We start from the raw sequence: 20,638 nt of genomic DNA, 5'->3' as shown, positions 1-20,638 counted from the left end.
TATATATGCTCAATACTTGTGTGGCCCACAGATTTCCTGTTTCTCTGACAAGACAAATGTGTGTTTGGGTGAAAATGCTTCCCTCCCAAGTGACAAACACTCCAGGTCCAGCACAGAGCTGGGCACAGAAGAAGTACTGCAGCGATGCCAAGAGGGGTGGGCAGATATTGCCACCTGAGTATTTGTAACATGGGTGCAAGACTAGAAGAGGCTGGTGCAGAGAAAGGGCTGGAACTTCACATCTCCTGCATGGCCTGGCTTGTCATTAGGTCACATTCTACTGCTTCTGTTAGAGTGGATGCTCCATCCCAAAGTGTGATCACACCTCAMAYAGCTGCAGACWCTAGGCCAGGGAAGTGGACATTATTCCACAGCACTGATCCAAGTATGGAGGAGCTGGCGTATGCTGCTGCATGCCTTCTTTGCTGAGAGAATTCAGCAAACAATCAGTTGATAATCAAGTCAGGGTAATCAAATTCACACCATTAAGTGGTGAAGAAGAGCCTTAAAGAAGAACTCTTAAAGAGTGCCTCCAAATTTACACCAGAAATAAAGAATAAATTCATTTTACCATTTTACCAAGAAACGTTGGATCAAATGATCCTTGAGGTTCCTTCTCACCTGGTATTTTATTATTCTTTCAGGATCTACTAGAGACTAGGGAAAATTCTTTAGTAGACATCTTAAACACTGAAAATCTGTGTTAGAAACAAAACAGTACAAATTCCTATTCAATATAAAACCCATCAGGATAAGCTAACTTCCCTTTTGGGGCAAATCACATTAAAAACTGGAAAGCAAATCTGTCAAATTCTGTGCTGTATAGATCTGTATTCAAGTCTGAGGTTTCAAAATTACCCTGCCAGAAGTGGGACAAGACTTTTATGCTCAGGACTGGAAACATTTGTCTCAGGCTAAACTGAAACATTCATCATTTTGTGGATGCACAAGCAGTAGTCGCAGTAATAAGACAAGAGGCAAAATCAAATCAGTGTGTACTTTCTCTGCTGTAATATGAAGCCTTTGGCTTTCACAGCCCTAAAGTAAGGAGAAAATACACTGGACTCAGGCAAACAAACAAAAAAYCTGGTGCCATGAAGATTACATTGTGTGTGGCTATCTTACAAAATCCTTCAAATKAAATTACACAGCTCAGCAGAATTGAAACCTGCACCTGTTTTTTTGAGTTTGGAGACACTGACACACATGGCTTTTCCATTAAAACATACAGGCTCAACACACTGGTTACATCTCTTATTTGATGGAGTAATAKGGACTTCTGATGACACTTCAAACATGTAATGTGGCTTAAACTGAAACCATTATAAAGTGAATTATGACTCACTACGGAGTAAATACTCAAGAGATCCTGTGCTGACATTTTAGCTTTTAAAAATACAAATAACTGAGGAGTCCATTTTGTTTTCAAGCTTTACTTTAGATTTACCACAGAGAATGTCTAAAGAAAACTCAAATGAGCTGAGTAATTTTGTTGCATTAAAAAAAAAACCAAAAACTAAGCATATAATTTTCTCTCAGCATGAAGATTTTAAGATTGAAAGGGCATTTAAGGTAAAGGATGAATTTGTAATGGACAATGGAACTCAACCACCTATATGTTGAACAATGTATGTGGGTACTGCAAAAATTGCAGTTTTCATTTTTTATGATACAAACTAAAATTCTGAAATTAACCATTTARAGTTGAAGTTTTTAATAATTTGATAGTGGAAAAAAATAAACAGATATGGAAATAATTGTAAGTGATCTACCYCTAAAGTGAATTATTTCAGATGTGCCAACCACCACAATATAAAGCAGAAATGCATAACCAAACAATATCAGTTAATTAGTAGATAAAGCACATCTTGAAACTTTACCACACAGTTTACTAATCGTTTATAGCATTTTATGATTGCAAAAGGCTTGACACTGCATGAACTCTTTGGGGAAGAAAAGTAGAGAAAAGGGTTAATTGCACATTCATGCAAGTAAGGTTAGGCTTCCAACAAATATTGAACCAACTTACTCTCTAAAGAGAGTTCCAACACAGGGGACAGCATGCAAAACGAAACAAAAACAGAACAAAACAAAAAAAAACAACAAAAAAGGGAAAAAGATAAAAACACACAAATTAGTGGCCATCAATACGAGATTCCTGTATGGAATATAAACCAAAACAAAACAAAAAAGGTATTTCAAAACTTTTATGACAAATTTAGTAATTTTATTGGGATACCCAATGTATTTTTTAAATWAGCACTTAGCATGTCCTTTAAGTCATTCTCCCATTTTCTCCTCCAAATATTATTACTCTATTATTTTATATAACTTCCATCATCCAGATACCATATTAAAGTAAACCTTAAAAAAACCCAACAAAAGTGATGACAGAATAATTCCTACAGACACCTAAGTAGAGTCTAAGATGAAATTTATGTAGACGTATGTGTGTGATTAAAAAAAAAAAATCACAATGCATGAACTCTTAATACTTAAAGAATTGTTAACCAATAATAGTTTTGCAACACYGAAAAGCAGGCAAGGTTTCAGTGACTGGAACAAATGTGCCACATGTTACAAGACAGGCCAAATTTTCAAACTCGAAGCTACTTCATTTCATATCACAGTGGCCAGTAAATGGAACAATCAACTAAAACAACTCAATGCAACAWTCTTAAAGGCTTATTTGAAAGGTAAAATGCTCTTCTGACATGTACAACTGAAGTTTTTAACGTTTTCATAAGCCTTCCCTGGCTCCCACACTACAATAAAATCTCCATGGTAGCTCTCACATATGCATTGCTGCAGTATTAATTAACACAGAACAAGAAAAATTAAACCAAGCTGCTAATCAGAATTTCGTCATTACTTCATTTAAAAACCAGCAGTATTTCAACATTTAATATTCCTTCCTCTGCTTTGACTTTTCTTTTTATGTAACATCTTCTTTTTAACTGCTTGGCTTARTCTTTTCTTTTAGATTTCTGCAGTATGTGAGCAACTTTAATAYCACGTTGCTGTCTGCAATGCAAGTTTTTTCCAGAACAGATGSTGTCAGACAGCAGCTAAGTCACTTTTTCCAACAGGAAAGATAAAGAGGACAGGTGAACACTCCGTTATCATGTCAAGACTTCGCATCACTCTGAATTTATTTTTCCCTTGTAGCAATTAAGGAAGACTTAAAAATATGTAAAATGTATTGCTTCATCAAAGTAGTTTTTCAGATCTCTTCTAGGAAAAGTCAATGCTTCTGAAATAATACTCTGCTCTGAATTTATCTGGGTTATAATTCTGAAATGTGGACACAAAGCGGTACATGTTATGCTCAATATAAAAGATAATATTTCTTCCAACAAGCTTATAATTAAATGCAAAGTTACTCCTTTTTTTTTACATTATTACATTTATTAGGSTCCTTACTTACCTGCATTCCTTCTGCTATGAGAAATTGCAACATTTAATCAAGCTGTATGTGTAACCCACCTCCCACAAAAACTATAAAAATACTATCAAGAAAGTAATTCAGTTACAAAGATTTTAATGGTCTTAGAAAATGGAAAGATCATTCTCCTTGTTTTATCATCCATACTGAGTCTTTACCTAAGCAAAACTGAATAAAACACCACATTTTCTTTTATAACRAAGTATAGTCTCCTTACTGAATATTAAAAAATCATGTAAAAATTATTCATCAGTCTCMACTGCCAGCCCTATCTGTGAAAGCCATAGAAGATGCCATAAGCTATCATAATACAAAATATAGTGGAAAATAAGTTAGTACACATTTGGCATAGTTTATCTGATTATGTATGATTTAGTCAGTCAACATTATAACTTAAATTATTGCAGAACCGTTCTTTCTAATTGAGAGACAATCTCTACTTGTGTTTAAGTGGCCTCTGTAAATGACTTCTTAAAAATACAAATTTTGAGCACGAACGGCTGAATTATTTTAATGCATTTTATGACATTAACCTTCATGTTACTCCAATCATCCTGCAGAAAAAGGGAGAAAATGATCTTGTTCAAAACTGCAAATGAAACGAATTGAAACGTGATAGCATTAACTGCTTTTGCTTGTCAAATTTTACACGTGCAAATATCACTGGCATAATTTGCCATAAGCGCCTTTCTGTTAATTTATGTTTTCAGACATTTACTGGAAATACGAAAAACCTAAACATACCTTACTGTGAGGATCAGCAAACATTCTTGTGAAGATCTCACACAATCTTTTCAACTCAACACGACTGTCAATGTGATAACAATACATTAGTCAACTCCCTTGCTAGTTATACTAAATCACTCATGCATAGCAATCAGTGAAATCAAGTATAAATATTGAATCAAATAATATAGCAAATGAAGYAGAGGAAAGCATTTTGTTTAAGACACGGGAAAACATGTAATAAGCTTTCATCTAAAATGAGACTTAAAACCTAAAAATGTTTCTTTAAACTGCCTCATATATTATACCATCCTTKTGTAACAGAGCACATAATTAAAAAAGTGTTCTTAGTGGTGAACAGTAAACAATTTCTTCTGAATAAATAGCCCCAAAATTATAGTAGTAATAAAAAAAAGCCTTCCATTGATAGTTGATGGAAGCATCTTAGGAATCTTCTGTATTGCAAGAATTCTCAATTTTGAAGTCACTACATATACTAGTATATAAATAAACACTAATAGCCAGAGGTGAAAAAAGCTTCCTTATTCCTTCCCCCATCTTACTCTCTGACACTCTTGCTTTCCCTCCCCCCTGCTGCCTCTCAACAACTTTGAAACAAAATGTTTTTCCCAATTCAGATCTTCTTACCTTAGAGTTCTCTGGTTCTTTAGTAAGTTTTGCAGGCCTAAAAGGCCTTCTTTCCTCTCTGACCAGTTGGTGCTSGCACAGCGGTTCAGGACTTCAGCCACATCTTCCGTCTGCCTCATGTAGGTTGGTATGCTCCCATTCCTGGAGCTGTAGGACCTCTCTGAACAGGCACTTGATGCGTCACTGTTGGCATCATCATCTGAGTACATCCCATACGATTCATATCTTCTTCGCACGGGCTTCTTCTATTGTACAGAGACACTCCAGATCAGCACTGATTCTTAAGKAGATCATGTAACACACCCATAATGGGTCAAAAGACCAACAGTTTAAATAAACTGCTGTGACCCTACTCCCTGCAGTGATAAATAGCTCCAATGGTTCAGCAGGTCAAACCAAGTTAATGAAAATATTTTAAACTACAGCTTATATAGTATTCCAAATATAAACCCAGAGCAAATGCAGGGAAGACATACATTTGATGAAACACCGAACTTAAGGTTTTCTTACAAAAACCCATAAAATGGCATCATAGGGCGACAAAGACTGTTGCAAGTTAGTTATTTCATGTCATAGCTTTATATATGCTACAGAATATCAGAATCAGGTCTAAACATATTTTGACATTTAAACTCATTTTGTACCAAACATGTTAATAGCAAAATATTAAACTATTGAAGAAGAAAAATAGATTCTATACCTTAGTCCGTATGTCTCCTAAGAGCTGTTAGCAGTAAATTATTGAAAAGAAACAGAAATTGAGAACAGGAAGGTAAGGCATAGCAGCACTATGAGTAATAAACTCCCTGCCACTGGACAACATATAGTCTTACTGAAACTTTTGTTCTTAGCTCTGTGTTTCTGATCAGCATATTACACATTGTCAAGAGGTAGTTTCTAAGCTTCCATTTCCAGGGAAGTATTACRTATCATGGGCAGGTTGGTCACAAAGACTTCTCTGCCAAAATCTTTGTGTCTTACGCAGTGATATTTGAGCACGAAGACTTAACGCATGCAGTCAATTGTTATCTAACTACAACATCTTGATTTGAACTATTTAATATCTAAATTCTGCCACTGAAACAATTACAGTCAATGTTCTACAAAAATACTTATTACCAAATCCCAAAYCTCCTAAAAACAAAAACAGGACAACAAAACAAAACACAACATGCCAAATGTGAGAGGGCCAAAAAAAGGCTATTTATTCTAAAATGAAAAAAAACACACACCTCTGCAAAAAAGCTCTTGCCATTCAAATTTTGGAGCTGAAGTTAGCATTTACAAACTYGGTTTCCCTACATACTCAAAAAAGCAGTAGTGTAAGTGATTGTCTTCCCCTTAMTTACCACTGGTGTTTACTCAGGTTCTTATTTTTAACCACAGAATTACTTAAAGGATATCACAATACTAATTACAAACTGAACAATATAGCAGGTAACAGACTTGTTGTCAACAGAACAGGCATACATACATGTGTAAGAGAATAACCGAAGGAAAAAAATCACWAAGACATTAAGTGTTTTGGAAAAGAGACACCATAAGGAAAAAAAAAGGCCTTTTCAATAAATGGATCTGTAATATCAAGGACTGTACTAAAGTAAAAGACACAAAAATATGTCAGGATTCCCATTATTGCTGCATTCTATGCAGCATATTCAAAACATCTTAGGCAGAAGACTGATACCTCTTTGGCTTAAACAGTATTAAAACTGGTTCAGTACACAACCTGTAATATTTTTATATTACTTAAGTCAGGACTCTACCTTTTAAAAATACCATTATGACTATGAATCTTCAGTCTATGAGGAAACAAGAGTGTTTATAACCAGATTTCCATCTAAATGGAGCCACCTGTACAGGACAACCTGTACCATTTAGAGCATGGCAAGGAACCAGGCATGCAAATACTACAATAATAAAATGTTGTAATTCTTGATCCTTCCTTGTAATGTCAGACTCTAGTTAAAATATACAAACTGATTTTCCTCTAACATTTCTAGAAGCATCATGATATTTTGGATCCATATAAYGCAAACAATTCTCTGTGAAGAAACTTTATTGCTTCAACAAAGCAGGACACATTCAAGYCTCAAGAGCGGTCATGGGAAACATGACTTTCTCATCAACTTCTATTCATACTACCTACTTTGCCCAGCTAAATTTGAGTAAGCTAGGAGGCTGCTACAAGTACTAAAAATACTCTTTGTGAACCACCTATGTGGAGAAGACTATTGCACAGGCTTTCCATTTATAGACAGAAAATTTCCATGTTCCATGGACTCTTTTTCTATTGTTCCCTATTCCAAAATCCAGACTAACTTCCAGTTTACAAATCAGCATTCACCACCAATGCTGAAAACTTGCTGAAAGTTTGCAATAACAGAAAGGGGAAAATGCACTCAACTTCACAATCACCTCTTAGGCAAGATTTTACAGTATTCTGATCTCTATGCCAGTGAAGGCACACATATTTTAAACTAATGTGTCAAGAAAAATGTATTTACCAAAAAATCAATAATTTGTCGTACTAAGAATATGCCAGAGTTCTTCAGATTTTGAMATTTTGTTTTTCTCTATTCAGTTATATCTGGCTGTAATTATCTTTTTAGTCTAACTTGTAGTCTTTTACTAACTTTCAAAATAAGTTTTTTTAAAACCAGAGAAATAACCATTTCTTTAAAGCATTCTGATAACTGGAAAACAGGTTCTTACAGGAATTTAGTGATACGCAAATAATATACAGTATCTGATAAAAATGTATCTCATTCATAGCATCAGTATTTTAAATTAACTGAAGATTTCAGCTTGCTGATGTGTCAGAATAGCAAAATACATGATGTRTTCAGTTTGGTAACTGGGGTATGAAGGCAGAAGAGCACCCACTCTTTAAAAGAATTGTATAGTTAAAGAAAAAGAATGGCATAGCCAGYTTGAACTTAAGTGTAACATTTTGAAAACAAAGGAAACAAAAAGCTAAGCTCATGAGATGCTACCTGCTGTGCTGGTTTTGGCTGGGGTAGAGGTAATTTTTTTCACAGAGCCGGTGTGGGCCTGTGTTTTGGATTTGTGCTGAACACAGGGTTGATAATACGGAGATGTTTTTGTTGTTGCTGAGCAGGGCTCACACAGACCCAAGGCCTTTTCTGCTTTTCCTACAGCCATGCTGGCCTGGAAGCTGGGGGTGAAGGGGAGGTTGGGAGAGACACAGCCAGGACAGGTGACCCCAAGTGACCAAAGGGACATTCCAGCCATGACATCATGCTCAGTATATAAAGTGAGGGGAAGAAAGAGGAAGAGGGGGATGTCTGGAAGTATGGTGTATCCCTTCCCAAATCACTGTTAGGTGTGATGGGGCCCTGCTCTCCTGCCAATGGCCAAGCACCTGCCTGCCCAAGGTGAGCAGTTTTGCTCTGCCTGTATGCATGGGTTTTGCTTTCTCTATTAAACTGTCTTTATCTCAGCCCATGAGTTTTCTGGCTTTTACCCTCCTGATTGTCTCTCTGACCTCACTCTGGGGAGTGAGTGAGTGGCTGTGGAGGCCTGGCTGCCCAATCATCAGTTTCTCTCTTCAGTATCAATGTCACCTCCCATCACACAGAAAAACTAAATGGCACTTAGGCTCATGGTAAGCAGAGGGCTTTAGCTGTCATCTTTCCCAGCTCTAACAAGCCTGCAACCTAYCCCGAGGTTTTTCTGGCTACTGTGAGAAACTGCTGGTCACTGCTACCTGCTTAAGTGGCTCCTTGGGCCACTCCAACACAGTCCAAGATTATTTCCCATCTGCCATGGAAAAACACTTGTTTCTCAAAAGTTAAAACGTCTGTAGGGAATGAAAATTCCAATACTTGCAGCTCCAACAACTCAAGTTTCTTTTCTACTTTTTCCCCAAGAAGCCAGTAAAATAACAAATGACAAGGTCTTTTGCATACTTTAATGTACAGGTACCAAACATTTTAAGAGCTTGTAACCTACAAGGTTAGTGTGAGATTCTTACCAAAGCATCTGCTACTGCCTCTTCCACGTCAGAACCTGTGTTCAGAACTCGCATAGCACTGACTGATGATGACAATCTACTCGACTGACTAATTCCAAAGCCAGTACCTGCTAAAACAACAAAAATAAATAGAGAATTCAATCAGAATAGAAAGCTGGGATGTAAATACCATGCTCACTTATAAAAACCCAAGCAGAAGAAAAGCATTTGTTTAACATTTTTAATTAACGATGYAGAGGATAAAATAACCATTTTTATTCTGAAGTCTTTAGTGGTACAGACAAAATTAAGAATTCAAGTAAAAAAAAAACCAGTCACCTACAAACATTCTGCTCCAATATCACATGGAAAAAAACCCCAACAAAATAATGGTTTTATCTGAAAGAAGCGTTGCCTTTTTTTTTTTTTTTAATAGTGTCTTCTTCATTTTGGGTTTTTGTTTTCATTTAGAAAGAAAGCTAATATCATAGGAAGGCTACTGAAATTGTTGATTAGAAAACTACATGCATAAAGAATGCTCTACAAATACTAAAAACATGGAAAACTAAAAAAAGGTCTTCTGCAAATAAAAACATGTTAAAGAAAAAAGAACTAATATCGGAGGATGAGGGTAGAGATAAAATCTAGCAACATAAACACATCTATCTGGATTATTAAAACCACAAAACTCAAATTAATATAAATAATGCTTTCTAAAACTGAACTATGAAAATAATCAAGTGGGTGGGAAAAAAAAATCCAGGATGACTGCACAGATGACAGCAAAGGGTACTCATCCTTCACCTGTGGCCCCATAAGCATCAGGAGCGTAGAGGGCACCAGTGGATCTGGAGTGATGTCTGGAAGCTGCAATAACAGGATTAAATAAACCCTATCTATGACCATGGAAACAAAGTGCTGCAATACTTGCTCAGATGAACAAGAGAATATTTAWGAAAAATATTCAGTTAAAGCGCAAGAAACTGAGTATTAAACAGAAGCAAAAATCTTCAGGGAAGTTCTTTGATTGTATTATACAGAGTATGATTACATAGGTTTATGTACAATGGATATTTCATGCATATTTTTTTTGTAATTTAAAAGATTAAGAGCAGGTTAAAAGCAAGAACGTTTAAGTTCAAAGAAGAAAAGGTGCACAGACACACATGCACACACCCACACACAAACAGAATCATGACAAATACCTAACAAATTATCAGTGCACTGAAACTGATCTTGCACCATAGACTTAACTAAATTCTGTGTGCTCGAGTCAGAGCCAGAGCTCACACATGAAACATTATCTGCAAAAAAGTGCCCCCTGCACAAACCCACTGGGTTGGCAGCTGACAATTTGTACACACTTGAATTCTTGCCTACGCTGCAAACAACTCAACCTCAGTTAAAACTCACCACTRTGTAAATCAAAGTTCAAATAATCCAATTATAATTAAAATTTTAACATAAGTCAAAGCAATTAATGATTCACATACTTACTGTTTTATTCATAATAAATAACAAACATAAATAAAATATGAAATTGAAACACAATTACTACAGCTCATTCAGATTCTTTAAGGTTATGGAAACTGAAGATCCTCAAGGATTTCTGAATAAAACTCAGTATCCCKCTCCTTGTGCAACCTGTTTTTGGCAATTCTGGTTTTCAGCAATTCTGAAGTAGCTGACTCACCATTGCTAGTATTTTCTTTCTTGAAATAAGCAATTTTAATACGAAATGTGTTTTTAAACAATTCACCTTCTTTCTTCAGTTCATTCAAGTTAGCATTTCACTGCCACAAAAATGACAATTTTAACTTGAATTCAAATGTCCACCCACAGTGGCATAAATCCGAGATATAATCTTATGATTTAATATATAACTGTAAATGCAAATATTTTTCACTTTTTGAGTACATAAAGTAGCATAAATAGAAACCAGGAAGAAAACTAATAGTTCTTTTCTCTGATTAACAAAGGCCATTTAAGAGTCTGATTTGAATCACATAACACTAACATGGACCAAATGACATTTGGGGAAGCACACCTTTTAACCTGAGTGCACTCCATAATGATATTAAGTCCCATAAAGACCCCAGAAACAACACAGTCTTTCCACATTAATTTCTCCACTCCTTACATAAGGTACAGTGATAYACTTTATTTCTAATTAATCCTGCATGAAGATATTTGGCTAGGGCATTTTATYTTGAAACTAATGCTTTGTGGAATATTTGGTTCTTCAGAAAGTGAATCTCGGCATGGAAAAGGAGACAGGATTGAGGATGTCACAATACAGACATCACAGCTGACAGCTCTTAATACACAAGCATTAATAGGATAAACCTTTCCATTACTTTCCATCAATGAGCCCTGAAAGGTACAACTGAAAATTAAAAATTCAAACTTCAGGCAAGTAACTTGAAATGATTCCTGCCCCTATATACATTTGAAATATGCTAGACAAGATTTTAAGACAGTGAAAAAAGCACTTTGCCTTGGGTGAAACGTATCTCATTCCAAAACATATTTTCAAGAATATTCTTTGTATATTCAAACTGCAGAAATCATCAAGTAATTACTTTTGACTTTTCCTTTTTTTAAAGGATGAATCAAATTAAGACTTCAAATGAACTAAACTTCTTAACTAAAATACAGACATTATACTGGTCTGATATCTAATACTAACTATATTTAACAAAAATAGACACATCTATATAAATTACAAATCCCTTGCTTCTCAMTGGTTCTTATCTCCCAGTTTATAACATTATACAGAGATATGAGATKACATAAACACTTCATACCAATGTATACAGTGACACARTTATGTAGCATTTAGGTCATTTTAYACCTTAAAGGGGGTTAAATCCATTTTTATTTTATTTGCATCTGTAAGCAAAAATATCTGTGCTGAGAATGAGATACAATGCAAGTTACATTCCCCTCTTCAACTTCAAGTCAAACTGTSTCTAGCTACACAGAGCTGAATTAGCCTTATTTCATCTTTCACTTTTTTCCTGAAAAACACTAAATCTGGTATTTTTGGTAAAAATTAATAGCATCCTGTAAGATAAAACTGGTCCAACAAAACACTGAATGCCATTTTAATAATTCAAATCAAATGTCATCCTAAAAGGAATCTTAATTTCTTCCAAGTATAATTGCCTTTTCTTTTTTAAACCAATGTTGGATTCCTATACATGTTACTTTGCATTTTCTGCACTATCAAACAATTCCACCTATTTCACTAGTATAGGTACTTGTTTTGATATCTGAATTATAAAACTGAACTACATCACTTAGAAAAACCCCTCCAGTGGCATTTATCCCAGCAACACGTCTTGTGGTATTAATACACAGCTCTTCAGATGACAAGCACTTGACCCATTACAAGATGTAAATCTGATCTTGTGTCCATGCAATTCAAATCAAGCTGTAAGGCAGCAAAAGATGGACAAAGAGTTCTGCTAAACACCCTTTTTAAAAAAAGAATGGAAGGTACGCGCATACTTCAACACAATCTTTCATCTGTGTTTTAGAAAAAAAGATACAAGTCTCCTAATGGAAACTGCATAGCATTTACTTTTAGTATCACTTCCCAATGAARCAGCATCTGGGCAAACTAGCATTAGTTATTGAAACAGCTTTCATTCCATTAATCTGTACTCTCCCAATAAAACCAYGGCTGGCAGGAAGCCCTAACAGACCACAACATATGTCCAGTGCTAATTAGGAGTACAGTTGGGTGCCTCAATTTGAGATAGAAAACCAAGATTTACTATTTTTGGACTATATTTAACAGCTAGTATTATAAAATCATTAACTGCAAGCTACACTGAACAAACCAAATAAAAAGGATACACACTGAAGACTATTTCAGACAAAGGTAACATCAAAAAAAGATCTGTTTCAGATACAATTGCACAGAAAGAGTTTGGTATTACCAAAGAATCAAAAAAACCTCCCAACTCACAAACCTAATATGCAAAACTACTTTAACCAAAATTTACTTTGCAGTAACCTTGACAAGGATACATGGAGATGAGAGCCATCCCTAATCTTAAACCAACAACATGTCAATTATAAACTATTGTTCTTATGCCTCATTGACATCTCAGAAASACCTTGACAATCTTATAAAATCTTGTGATTTGTGTCAGACCAATAAGCTGCTGACCATACAGTTAAGGGGACACAATTAAGTGAATTTTCTTCTTACATACACCAAATGATTCATCGACTAGGTAGGTAATTTTGAGCAACAGCTCACCCTGCACTCAAGTACCCAAGCAATGAGTGCTGCAACGAAAAGAGAAACACACAACTTCAATAAAATTTTCAAAACCAGGAGTGCCTTTTCGAAAGAGGCATCTGGATGACACACCTTTCTAGACTTGGTACTTCAGACTGACACTAGCAAAGTGTGTATTTTCCCAGTGTGCAACCCATTCACACATTGATCAGTTCTCCATCGGGGTGAGTGGGGAGAGAGCCAAAGGGAGAACATGGTGGCCAGCTACAAAGCTAAATGAAGGAGGCACAGATTCGTTAGGCGCAMATGAGGAAGGGCAAGGACAGCCATGCACGACAAGGGGCTCCRAGTACTTACCAAGGGGTGGGAAAGAGCGGACAGGGCTCGTGTCCCTGCTACTTTCACGGCTGGCCTCCCGACTGCAGCCCTGACTCACACTAGGCCGAGGAATGCGGCTGCCTCGCGCTAGTATGATTCAGGGTGCAGACAAACAGCAGCACAGAAGGGAGAAGACATAAGAAAAGTTGCAGTTTTAATGCAATTCTGTTTCGCAGTAAGATCAAAGACGCATTTTTAAGAAAAGATATTGATGATTATGTTGCATTTTAAGTCATAACCTTTTTTACAGACTTTATTGATTGTGCTGGATTACTCTAAGTGTAGCCAGTTCAATGAAATTATTTCTTTGCACAGCTTAAAATGGAAATTGACTTATTCTTTACAGAATGGCTGAAAGACCTTTTGGAAAGTATGGAGAAAAAACAAGCAACATTCAGTAATGATTCAGAATTTGTGCTCAAGATCAAGTTAATCAACAGTAGAGTAGTGTCAATGGAAAACCCCACAGCTTTCTAAAGAAGGAAAATAAAAACATTATGTAGCTATAACAAAAATCAACAATACAAAGAACAGAATCAATACAATTAAAATCAACAGCTATTTTTCAATAATATAATTTGCAATAAAATGTAATCAGATTCTACTTTGAAGATGAAGACGCGTAACTTTCATTTTAGTGTCACAGAATTATACACATGCGCGCACACACACACAGAAGACAYGAAGTAATGAAGAACATACTTTCAAAATGGTATCACACTTTCATTCAATGGATACAGGTATTTTGGGCATGAAGTGAAAAAAGAGAAGGAATAAAGAAAGGTGAGGGAAAGAACAACTACTACATTCTGACAACAAAAATTTCAAGTTTCAGCTTCAATTTAAAACTGTCCTGTATATCAGACACTAGCTTCAGAAAACAGCCACATTTTAGATTATCAGGATGTATTCTAYTTTCTTTCATCCACCTATAACTAAATACCAGCTGTAGACAACCAACACTTAAAGGCTATAAAGAAACCAAGAGTTATTTGGTGATTCTTACCTACTGACAACCTAGAAGGACTAGCTTCTCTACTGCACCCCTGACTTCGTGGGATTTTGCTCCGTTTTTGTGCAGCTGCAGGATTCACCAACACCCTCTGAACTCCTGTGTTCATAGTGGAAAGTGTGGTTGTTGTCAAAACTCTTCCAGGAGACCCAGATCTACTGCCAGCTGAAGGTAAAATGAATAAATATTAGTAATGGCATAGTGGATAAACAATCATGGTTAAAAAGAAAATAATATCTGAAGTTAGTAGGAAGGTGGTAGTAGATTGAAATGATCAGGAAAAACTTACAAGGTAAAAACATGAAATAGAATGCCCTGGTCCAAGTTCTTACAGTACTRCATCCAAGGTAGTTAAAATTACCAATGCAAGGAAGCATTTGACATGATATTTAGCATGATATAGGCTCAAGAAACCACAATTATTATTTCTGGAATTCATCAAGAGTTCCATGGTCCCTAATATGAACACTGCTGTGTTCATTTTTTTTTTTAAACTATGTGGTCTCACTAATCGCATTTTCTATTAATAAAGAAAAACAAACCAACCTGTTAGAAAGCTAAAGGGAGCAACTTCAGAGTATGATTTCGTAACTATCCCAGCTTTTCCAAAGCAACCAATGCTATAATCAAATAATGTGATTTTCCTAACATTTAAAATCTTCTTCCTTGCTTTTAAAAGCATGGGGTCTTCAAGCATTATTCTAACATTATTAAATAAAATGTGACTGAAGACAAAAAATATCSGTGTACATTTCCTGTGGAGGTTACCCCACAAATTACAGAAAATCTTGAACTAGGTTTATTCAGCTAAAAAATTAAGACATATTTAAGTATCTTCTAAATTCTGCTAATTAAAACCGCATATTACRAAGTACTACTGAGGTTCAAGATACTGTATCTCTACCAGAAACTGTAGTCACTCATCTTTAATTTTGATATTTCAGTAACAGAACATTTAAGTTCTAAGTCTTAACAAAGAACACATTCTTCCCTAGCTGTGACTGATTTATATCACCAGCTGATTGTTTCCAGCTGTAAAATTCAATAAATATGACCACATTAAAAGCAAAACAGAATTTCAACCAAAGAATAATTACATACAGATTTGAACCCTTCATTAATCTTTAAAATACARTCAGGTAACTGTATGACCACAGTGATGCTATCAGATTTACAGACAACATGCAACTTTTCAAGTGAATTTCATGGGTTACTTGTCAATGAGGCACACTGAAAAAAAGATACAAGTTGAGTAAAGCTTGTCTTTATGGAAAATGAAACAAAATCCCAAACAAAATAAAATATATGCTGGGTGGAAGAGAGCAATCTAAAACAACGTACCATGCATATACTTTCAGATTCATTGTTTGAATTCAAACTTGAAATGATTACTTAGCAAAATCTCTTTTCCAAACTAGGGACCTATTCAGCAGAAATGAAAAATAAAATACTACACAGCCTGGAAAAAAATAAGCACAACTTCCATAGCAACAAAAGAATAAGCAAACCTATAAAACTGCTGTGGTCTGCAAAAATTAGGAGTTTGACATATCCTTCATATCAAAGTATTTCAACTTAGACCTGATATTACTATGCTTTCTTCCTGCTCTGTTCCTCTTTAAAAAACAACAAAAATATTGTAAAAGGTTCCACTGTGCTGGAGACTTGTAGATTTTCTTCAATAGGTCAGGAACCTGAAAAACTTACTCAGAATATTCAGAAGAAATGTAACCTCTCATTCTAATACTTTATTTAATCTTTGTACAGTCACACCAGCAAAGTGTACCACTGCAGTGAAAATAAACCAAAAGTAGCTAAATATCCTGCAAATACTAAGCTAGTAAGAGCACTGGCATACTCTTTCAGTACTACCACCACCAGCAGATCTAAGTGCACTGAATGATGAAAGAAAGATTACTAAGGCACTATTCCAAAATGACACTCTTCCGATCTCTCCTGGTTTCTTACATAAAGATTACACCCAATTAAGTTACGTGCAGCATATGGAAAAAAGGCAGCCAGAATTTCTGCTGAATAGGGTCCTTAAATGAGGTATGTCAAACAGGTGATCAAACAATGATGTATACATGAATTCTGTAGACTCTTACCACCAATGGGGTTAGCAGACTGTGATCCTGAACAAGTGTAAAGGCAGRATTAGGGTAGGGATTTATAATCCGTGAAGAGGGAGGGAGCAGAGCAGATTAAAAAATGAATGGCAAATGGAAATAAGAAAGCTTTAGTCATTTCACACAGGAAAAAGAGCCACAAGGGGGTTACGCTAAAGCAGTGCTATTAAGTAGCTTCCACAATTGAAGAATTAAATTCAGATGCTATGTACAAAGCAGATGAAGCAAAGCTGCACAAGCAAATTACAATTCTTCAGCTTTCCAATCAACAACTCAACACTGAAGAATTAAATTTCAATTAAGCATGAAACTGTAGCCCGCATATTACTTGAAAAGAATATTACACTGCCAAAAAGGCTCAAGAAGTTCAACAGCTGAACAAAAATTACACACAAGATCAAAACTTTTTTTTTTGAGACACAACAGTAAAGGAACTGAGCTGCAAGTGCAGTGGATGACCAAAACAAAAAAACCAAATTCACAATGGCACAACTGAAAAGACTTGCACAGAATTTTATGTTTTCCTCTTTCAAATTAATATGGAGTATAAAAGTAAGAATTTGTTTCCATTCAGAAATTCTCTGAATGACAACTCTAATGCAATTTCAGCAGACCCAGTTGAATTACCTGAAAACCAAACTGGGAAGAAGAGGAAATAAATGTTACATTTTTTTCCATAGGTAAGAATAAAACAATGAAGCATTTACTTTATGTTAATTTAAAAATAGAAGAGGAAKAGTAAAGGGCTTTTGAAACCCTAAAAAAGTATTTTTGGTAAAAGCATTCAAATTTGCAAGTCTTTCATAAAATGATTTTTGAACRAAAGATAGCTGCAACCCAAAAATTAACAAAAGCATCTGTGCTACAGTGGTTTTGAAAGAAAGAAAAGCTTATCTCTAATATGAAGCTATTCTCTCATTATATAAGCTAGGGAACTAAAACAATCCCCTGTATGGAAACATCAAGCATCACGCTTCACACAATGCTGTGAAAATTTTCAGTCACATAAAGAAGCATCACCCAAATAGCTGGCATACAGTGCCTGAGAATTCTCCTTCGCCTGTCCATTTGTATTTGCCCTGTTTATCTTCCTTAAAACATCTCAGAATTCTTGTTCTCCCCCACTGACAGGTTATAATGAGCTATTTGAAGCAATCGGTTCTGAACAGAAGTAGTAATAAAAGGCTTGTAAAGATGCATTCACGCATTTAATTTTCACACATCATCACATGTAGTCCGATCTAGTTATCTCAATATCAATTTATCTATTTAGACATTAATACTGTTCAAAAATGAAAAAAAACCCTGTCATTATTAGCTAAAAAAAWTGAAAAGGCTTAATTTTGCTTCTCTGGATATACAGTTAATTAATATTATATGACAATGATCATGAATAAAGTCTTCTATTGCTACCTAAATTTACCCCCTCCTTCAGACATTTATGAAACACCTTCACTTTTTAAGAATTTACCAAATTTATTCAAAGTATGAAGGCATTTCCAAAAAGCTTAATGCCAAATTTTCCTAATACTAATGAAAAAATTATTACCARCACTGCTTATAGCTTTTCATAGAGGGGAAAAAGGGATTTGATGGAACTTTACCTTTCCTCCCTCTTAAATTATTCACATATTCTTTGCTTATGATACAGCATAGCCATCTGTAAAACAAGCTTTGCATGACTTTTGTCACAGACAACAATTAGACTCATTTTCAGGCTCTCATTTCCCTTCTGGGTTTAGAGCACTATCAAAGCTCTCAAGGAAACTTCCGTTATTAGGTGTTGGATTTTAGTATGCTCTATTTATCTGTTCACATTKTTTGAAAACTTTATTTCACAAAACCTGCAAACACTGGATCAGGTTTGATCCAATTGTACTTGTTGGAAAATGAAATGCAAAACTGAATGGCAAACACTCAAGTAAAACAGAAAAAAAAAACAAACTACAGAAAAACCCTCTTCKACCTGCTTTTTCAGCCTCTAAAATCATACTATTTATATCAGATGCAGCCACTGCTATGAAGACAAATGTTTCTGCCATTAAACATATTATTAAGGGGTTTTATTAAAGAAAGTGGGTATGGTTAGYGACAGCAAAGTAACTGTATTGGAAATTTCAAATCTGGTAAAATTTACTGGGTTTAGAACATTAGACCTTGACAAATTATACAGTTGGGAAGTTCATTTTAATTCTACTGTGACTTTGTCCTCATTAATTTAGTTGTATTTCACTTAATTAGACAAAGATAAGAATCTGAAAATGCTAAAATTTAGTCAGAAAATGTCTTTTGGAGACATCAGATGTGTGGATTAAACTGCTGCAGGTCAGCCAGTGCCAAAGAATGTGAGGTAATGAGGTTTTTTTAATTAAGAACCGAGTGCTTGGCTAGACAGAAAATGTCACATCTGCTTTGGTTACTAAACACACACAGAAAATTACTGTGGATTAGGTGACGTACATTAAATTGCTTGTTTTAACTCTCTGACTCAACACAAGCCTAGTAATTGATTGTAAAGTGAGGGTTTAGTATTTTCACTCCAACAAGGTGTACTCTAAAGGCAAGAGTTGTAATACAAAAGAAGGAGTTTATATACAAGAGCTAGAGCAGTAACTAGTTGGAAGTGAAAATGGGTATTTCTGGCTAAAATAAGACTTCTTTAAAAGTGAAAAATTAGGTGCTGCAGGTAACACTGARGACACCATTCAGCCTATCCATTCTTCTGTATTACTCATCTGTGTTTACTGGCCTTTCATGTTGGGGAGGTCAGAAAAGGGGGGAAAAGAATGTTGAGAAGTTATAACTGAAGACAGAATTTAGGGACAGATTTCACTTCCTGCTTTATTATCTAATTTAATTGGCAAACTAAGACCTAACCTACTATTTTGTCCAGAGAAAAACAACATGAATCAGAAAAGCATGCAAATACCACTGACCCAAAACACTGAAAAAAAATACCTTCATTTTGGTCTGGCGATGATGAACCTAAGGCACAGAACAACAACTCAGTATGTAGCTTTTTTTTTTTAGATTAACTTTGACTGTAGCCATTGGTCAATGAAAATATGCTTAAGCATTTAGCCTCTTTACTATCAGGAATAACTGATAAACAGAAAATACATACGCTGAGATTGCGACACCACTTTGGTTCTACTCCGTCCTCTGGAATCTGTTTTAGAATTTCCAATACCAACAGAAGGGGTTGAGAGCTTTGATCGTATACGACCTATAAAGGAAAAATGACATTAAATCATATTCAGGTAGAAAGCAGAGCATCARTAGGATTTACTAAYATTTTCTTAAGTTTCTGCAGATAAAAGAAGCGCAATGTAACTCAACTGGTGAAAATTCACTTGGGATAATTAGTAGAAATTTGAACACCTTGAGGAATTTAGTATCTGAGGAAAAAAAATACTTCTCCCTAGGATGCCACATGGTTCAGCAAACCATTTGCACATTACCCCTTCAACACCCTCGCCTGACTAGCTAGTTCTTCTTTCCTACATATATAGGTTGATTACATTAAAAAAAAAGGGAAGTTTACCCAATACAATAGGCAATGCAAACACTAATTTTGCTGTATCAGGTACAGTCTTCTCATGATTACTTGTGCTTGTAAGTATACTTTTGCTGTCATAAAACTACAGTATAGGATCCTGAACATTCTTCGTAACTTCATTACTCATTTTAGAAATCTAAACACTAGCTTTTTTATTGCTGAAGATTCTGCTGCTTTCCTGGCCAGTCATAAAGAGTTCTACAGGATTTCCCAAACCTTTCAGAGCACTTTGCAAAGACTAAACACACTGAAGCCCTTCTTGTGACATCATGATATAAACAAATGCTACTCTTCCCAACAGATGGAAAAGCCAAGCAAGTGACAAATTGAACTAACTATCATCAAATAAAACAAGAGATTCACTTTTCTCTAGAATGCCAAATAGCAAATGATAAGTTCTCTTGGGTTTGGTTAAACCTTTATGCATTGTTAGTCATGTTCCTCATAACATCCAGCAYATACAAATAAATTATGAAAGAGAGGAAGACCCCAGTTGGATGAATTATAGGC

General features: G+C 35.3%; 1 protein-coding gene across 12 annotated transcripts in view; it reads right to left on the bottom strand.

Annotated features, from left to right (window-relative positions):
- CLASP2 (cytoplasmic linker associated protein 2) overlaps nt 1-20,638 on the bottom strand; it is a 145,838-nt gene that overhangs the window by 27,125 nt on the left and 98,075 nt on the right. For 4 of the 12 annotated variants that reach the window (XM_057377112.1, XM_057377113.1, XM_057377114.1 and 1 more), the window contains 7 exons: nt 19,694-19,795; nt 14,435-14,605; nt 13,408-13,515; nt 9,600-9,662; nt 8,817-8,923; nt 4,820-5,064; nt 4,190-4,253 (listed from right to left, as the gene is read on the bottom strand). In XM_057377112.1, coding sequence (XP_057233095.1) covers nt 4,190-4,253; nt 4,820-5,064; nt 8,817-8,923; nt 9,600-9,662; nt 13,408-13,515; nt 14,435-14,605; nt 19,694-19,795 — 860 coding nt within the window. Of the gene's footprint in view, nt 1-4,189; nt 4,254-4,819; nt 5,065-8,816; nt 8,927-9,599; nt 9,663-13,407; nt 13,516-14,434; nt 14,606-19,693; nt 19,796-20,638 lie in introns of all 12 variants that reach the window. The other 8 variants (XM_057377116.1, XM_057377124.1, XM_057377117.1 and 5 more) reach the window with 4 other exon arrangements.

The sequence above is a fragment of the Malurus melanocephalus genome, unplaced genomic scaffold, assembly GCF_030028575.1.
Source record: "Malurus melanocephalus ecotype Western Australia unplaced genomic scaffold, MMel_1.1 scaffold_300, whole genome shotgun sequence".
NCBI classification, from domain to species: domain Eukaryota; kingdom Metazoa; phylum Chordata; class Aves; order Passeriformes; family Maluridae; genus Malurus; species Malurus melanocephalus.
The sequence above is the reverse complement of the archived record's forward strand: the minus strand, read 5'-3'. Positions and strand labels throughout refer to the sequence as shown.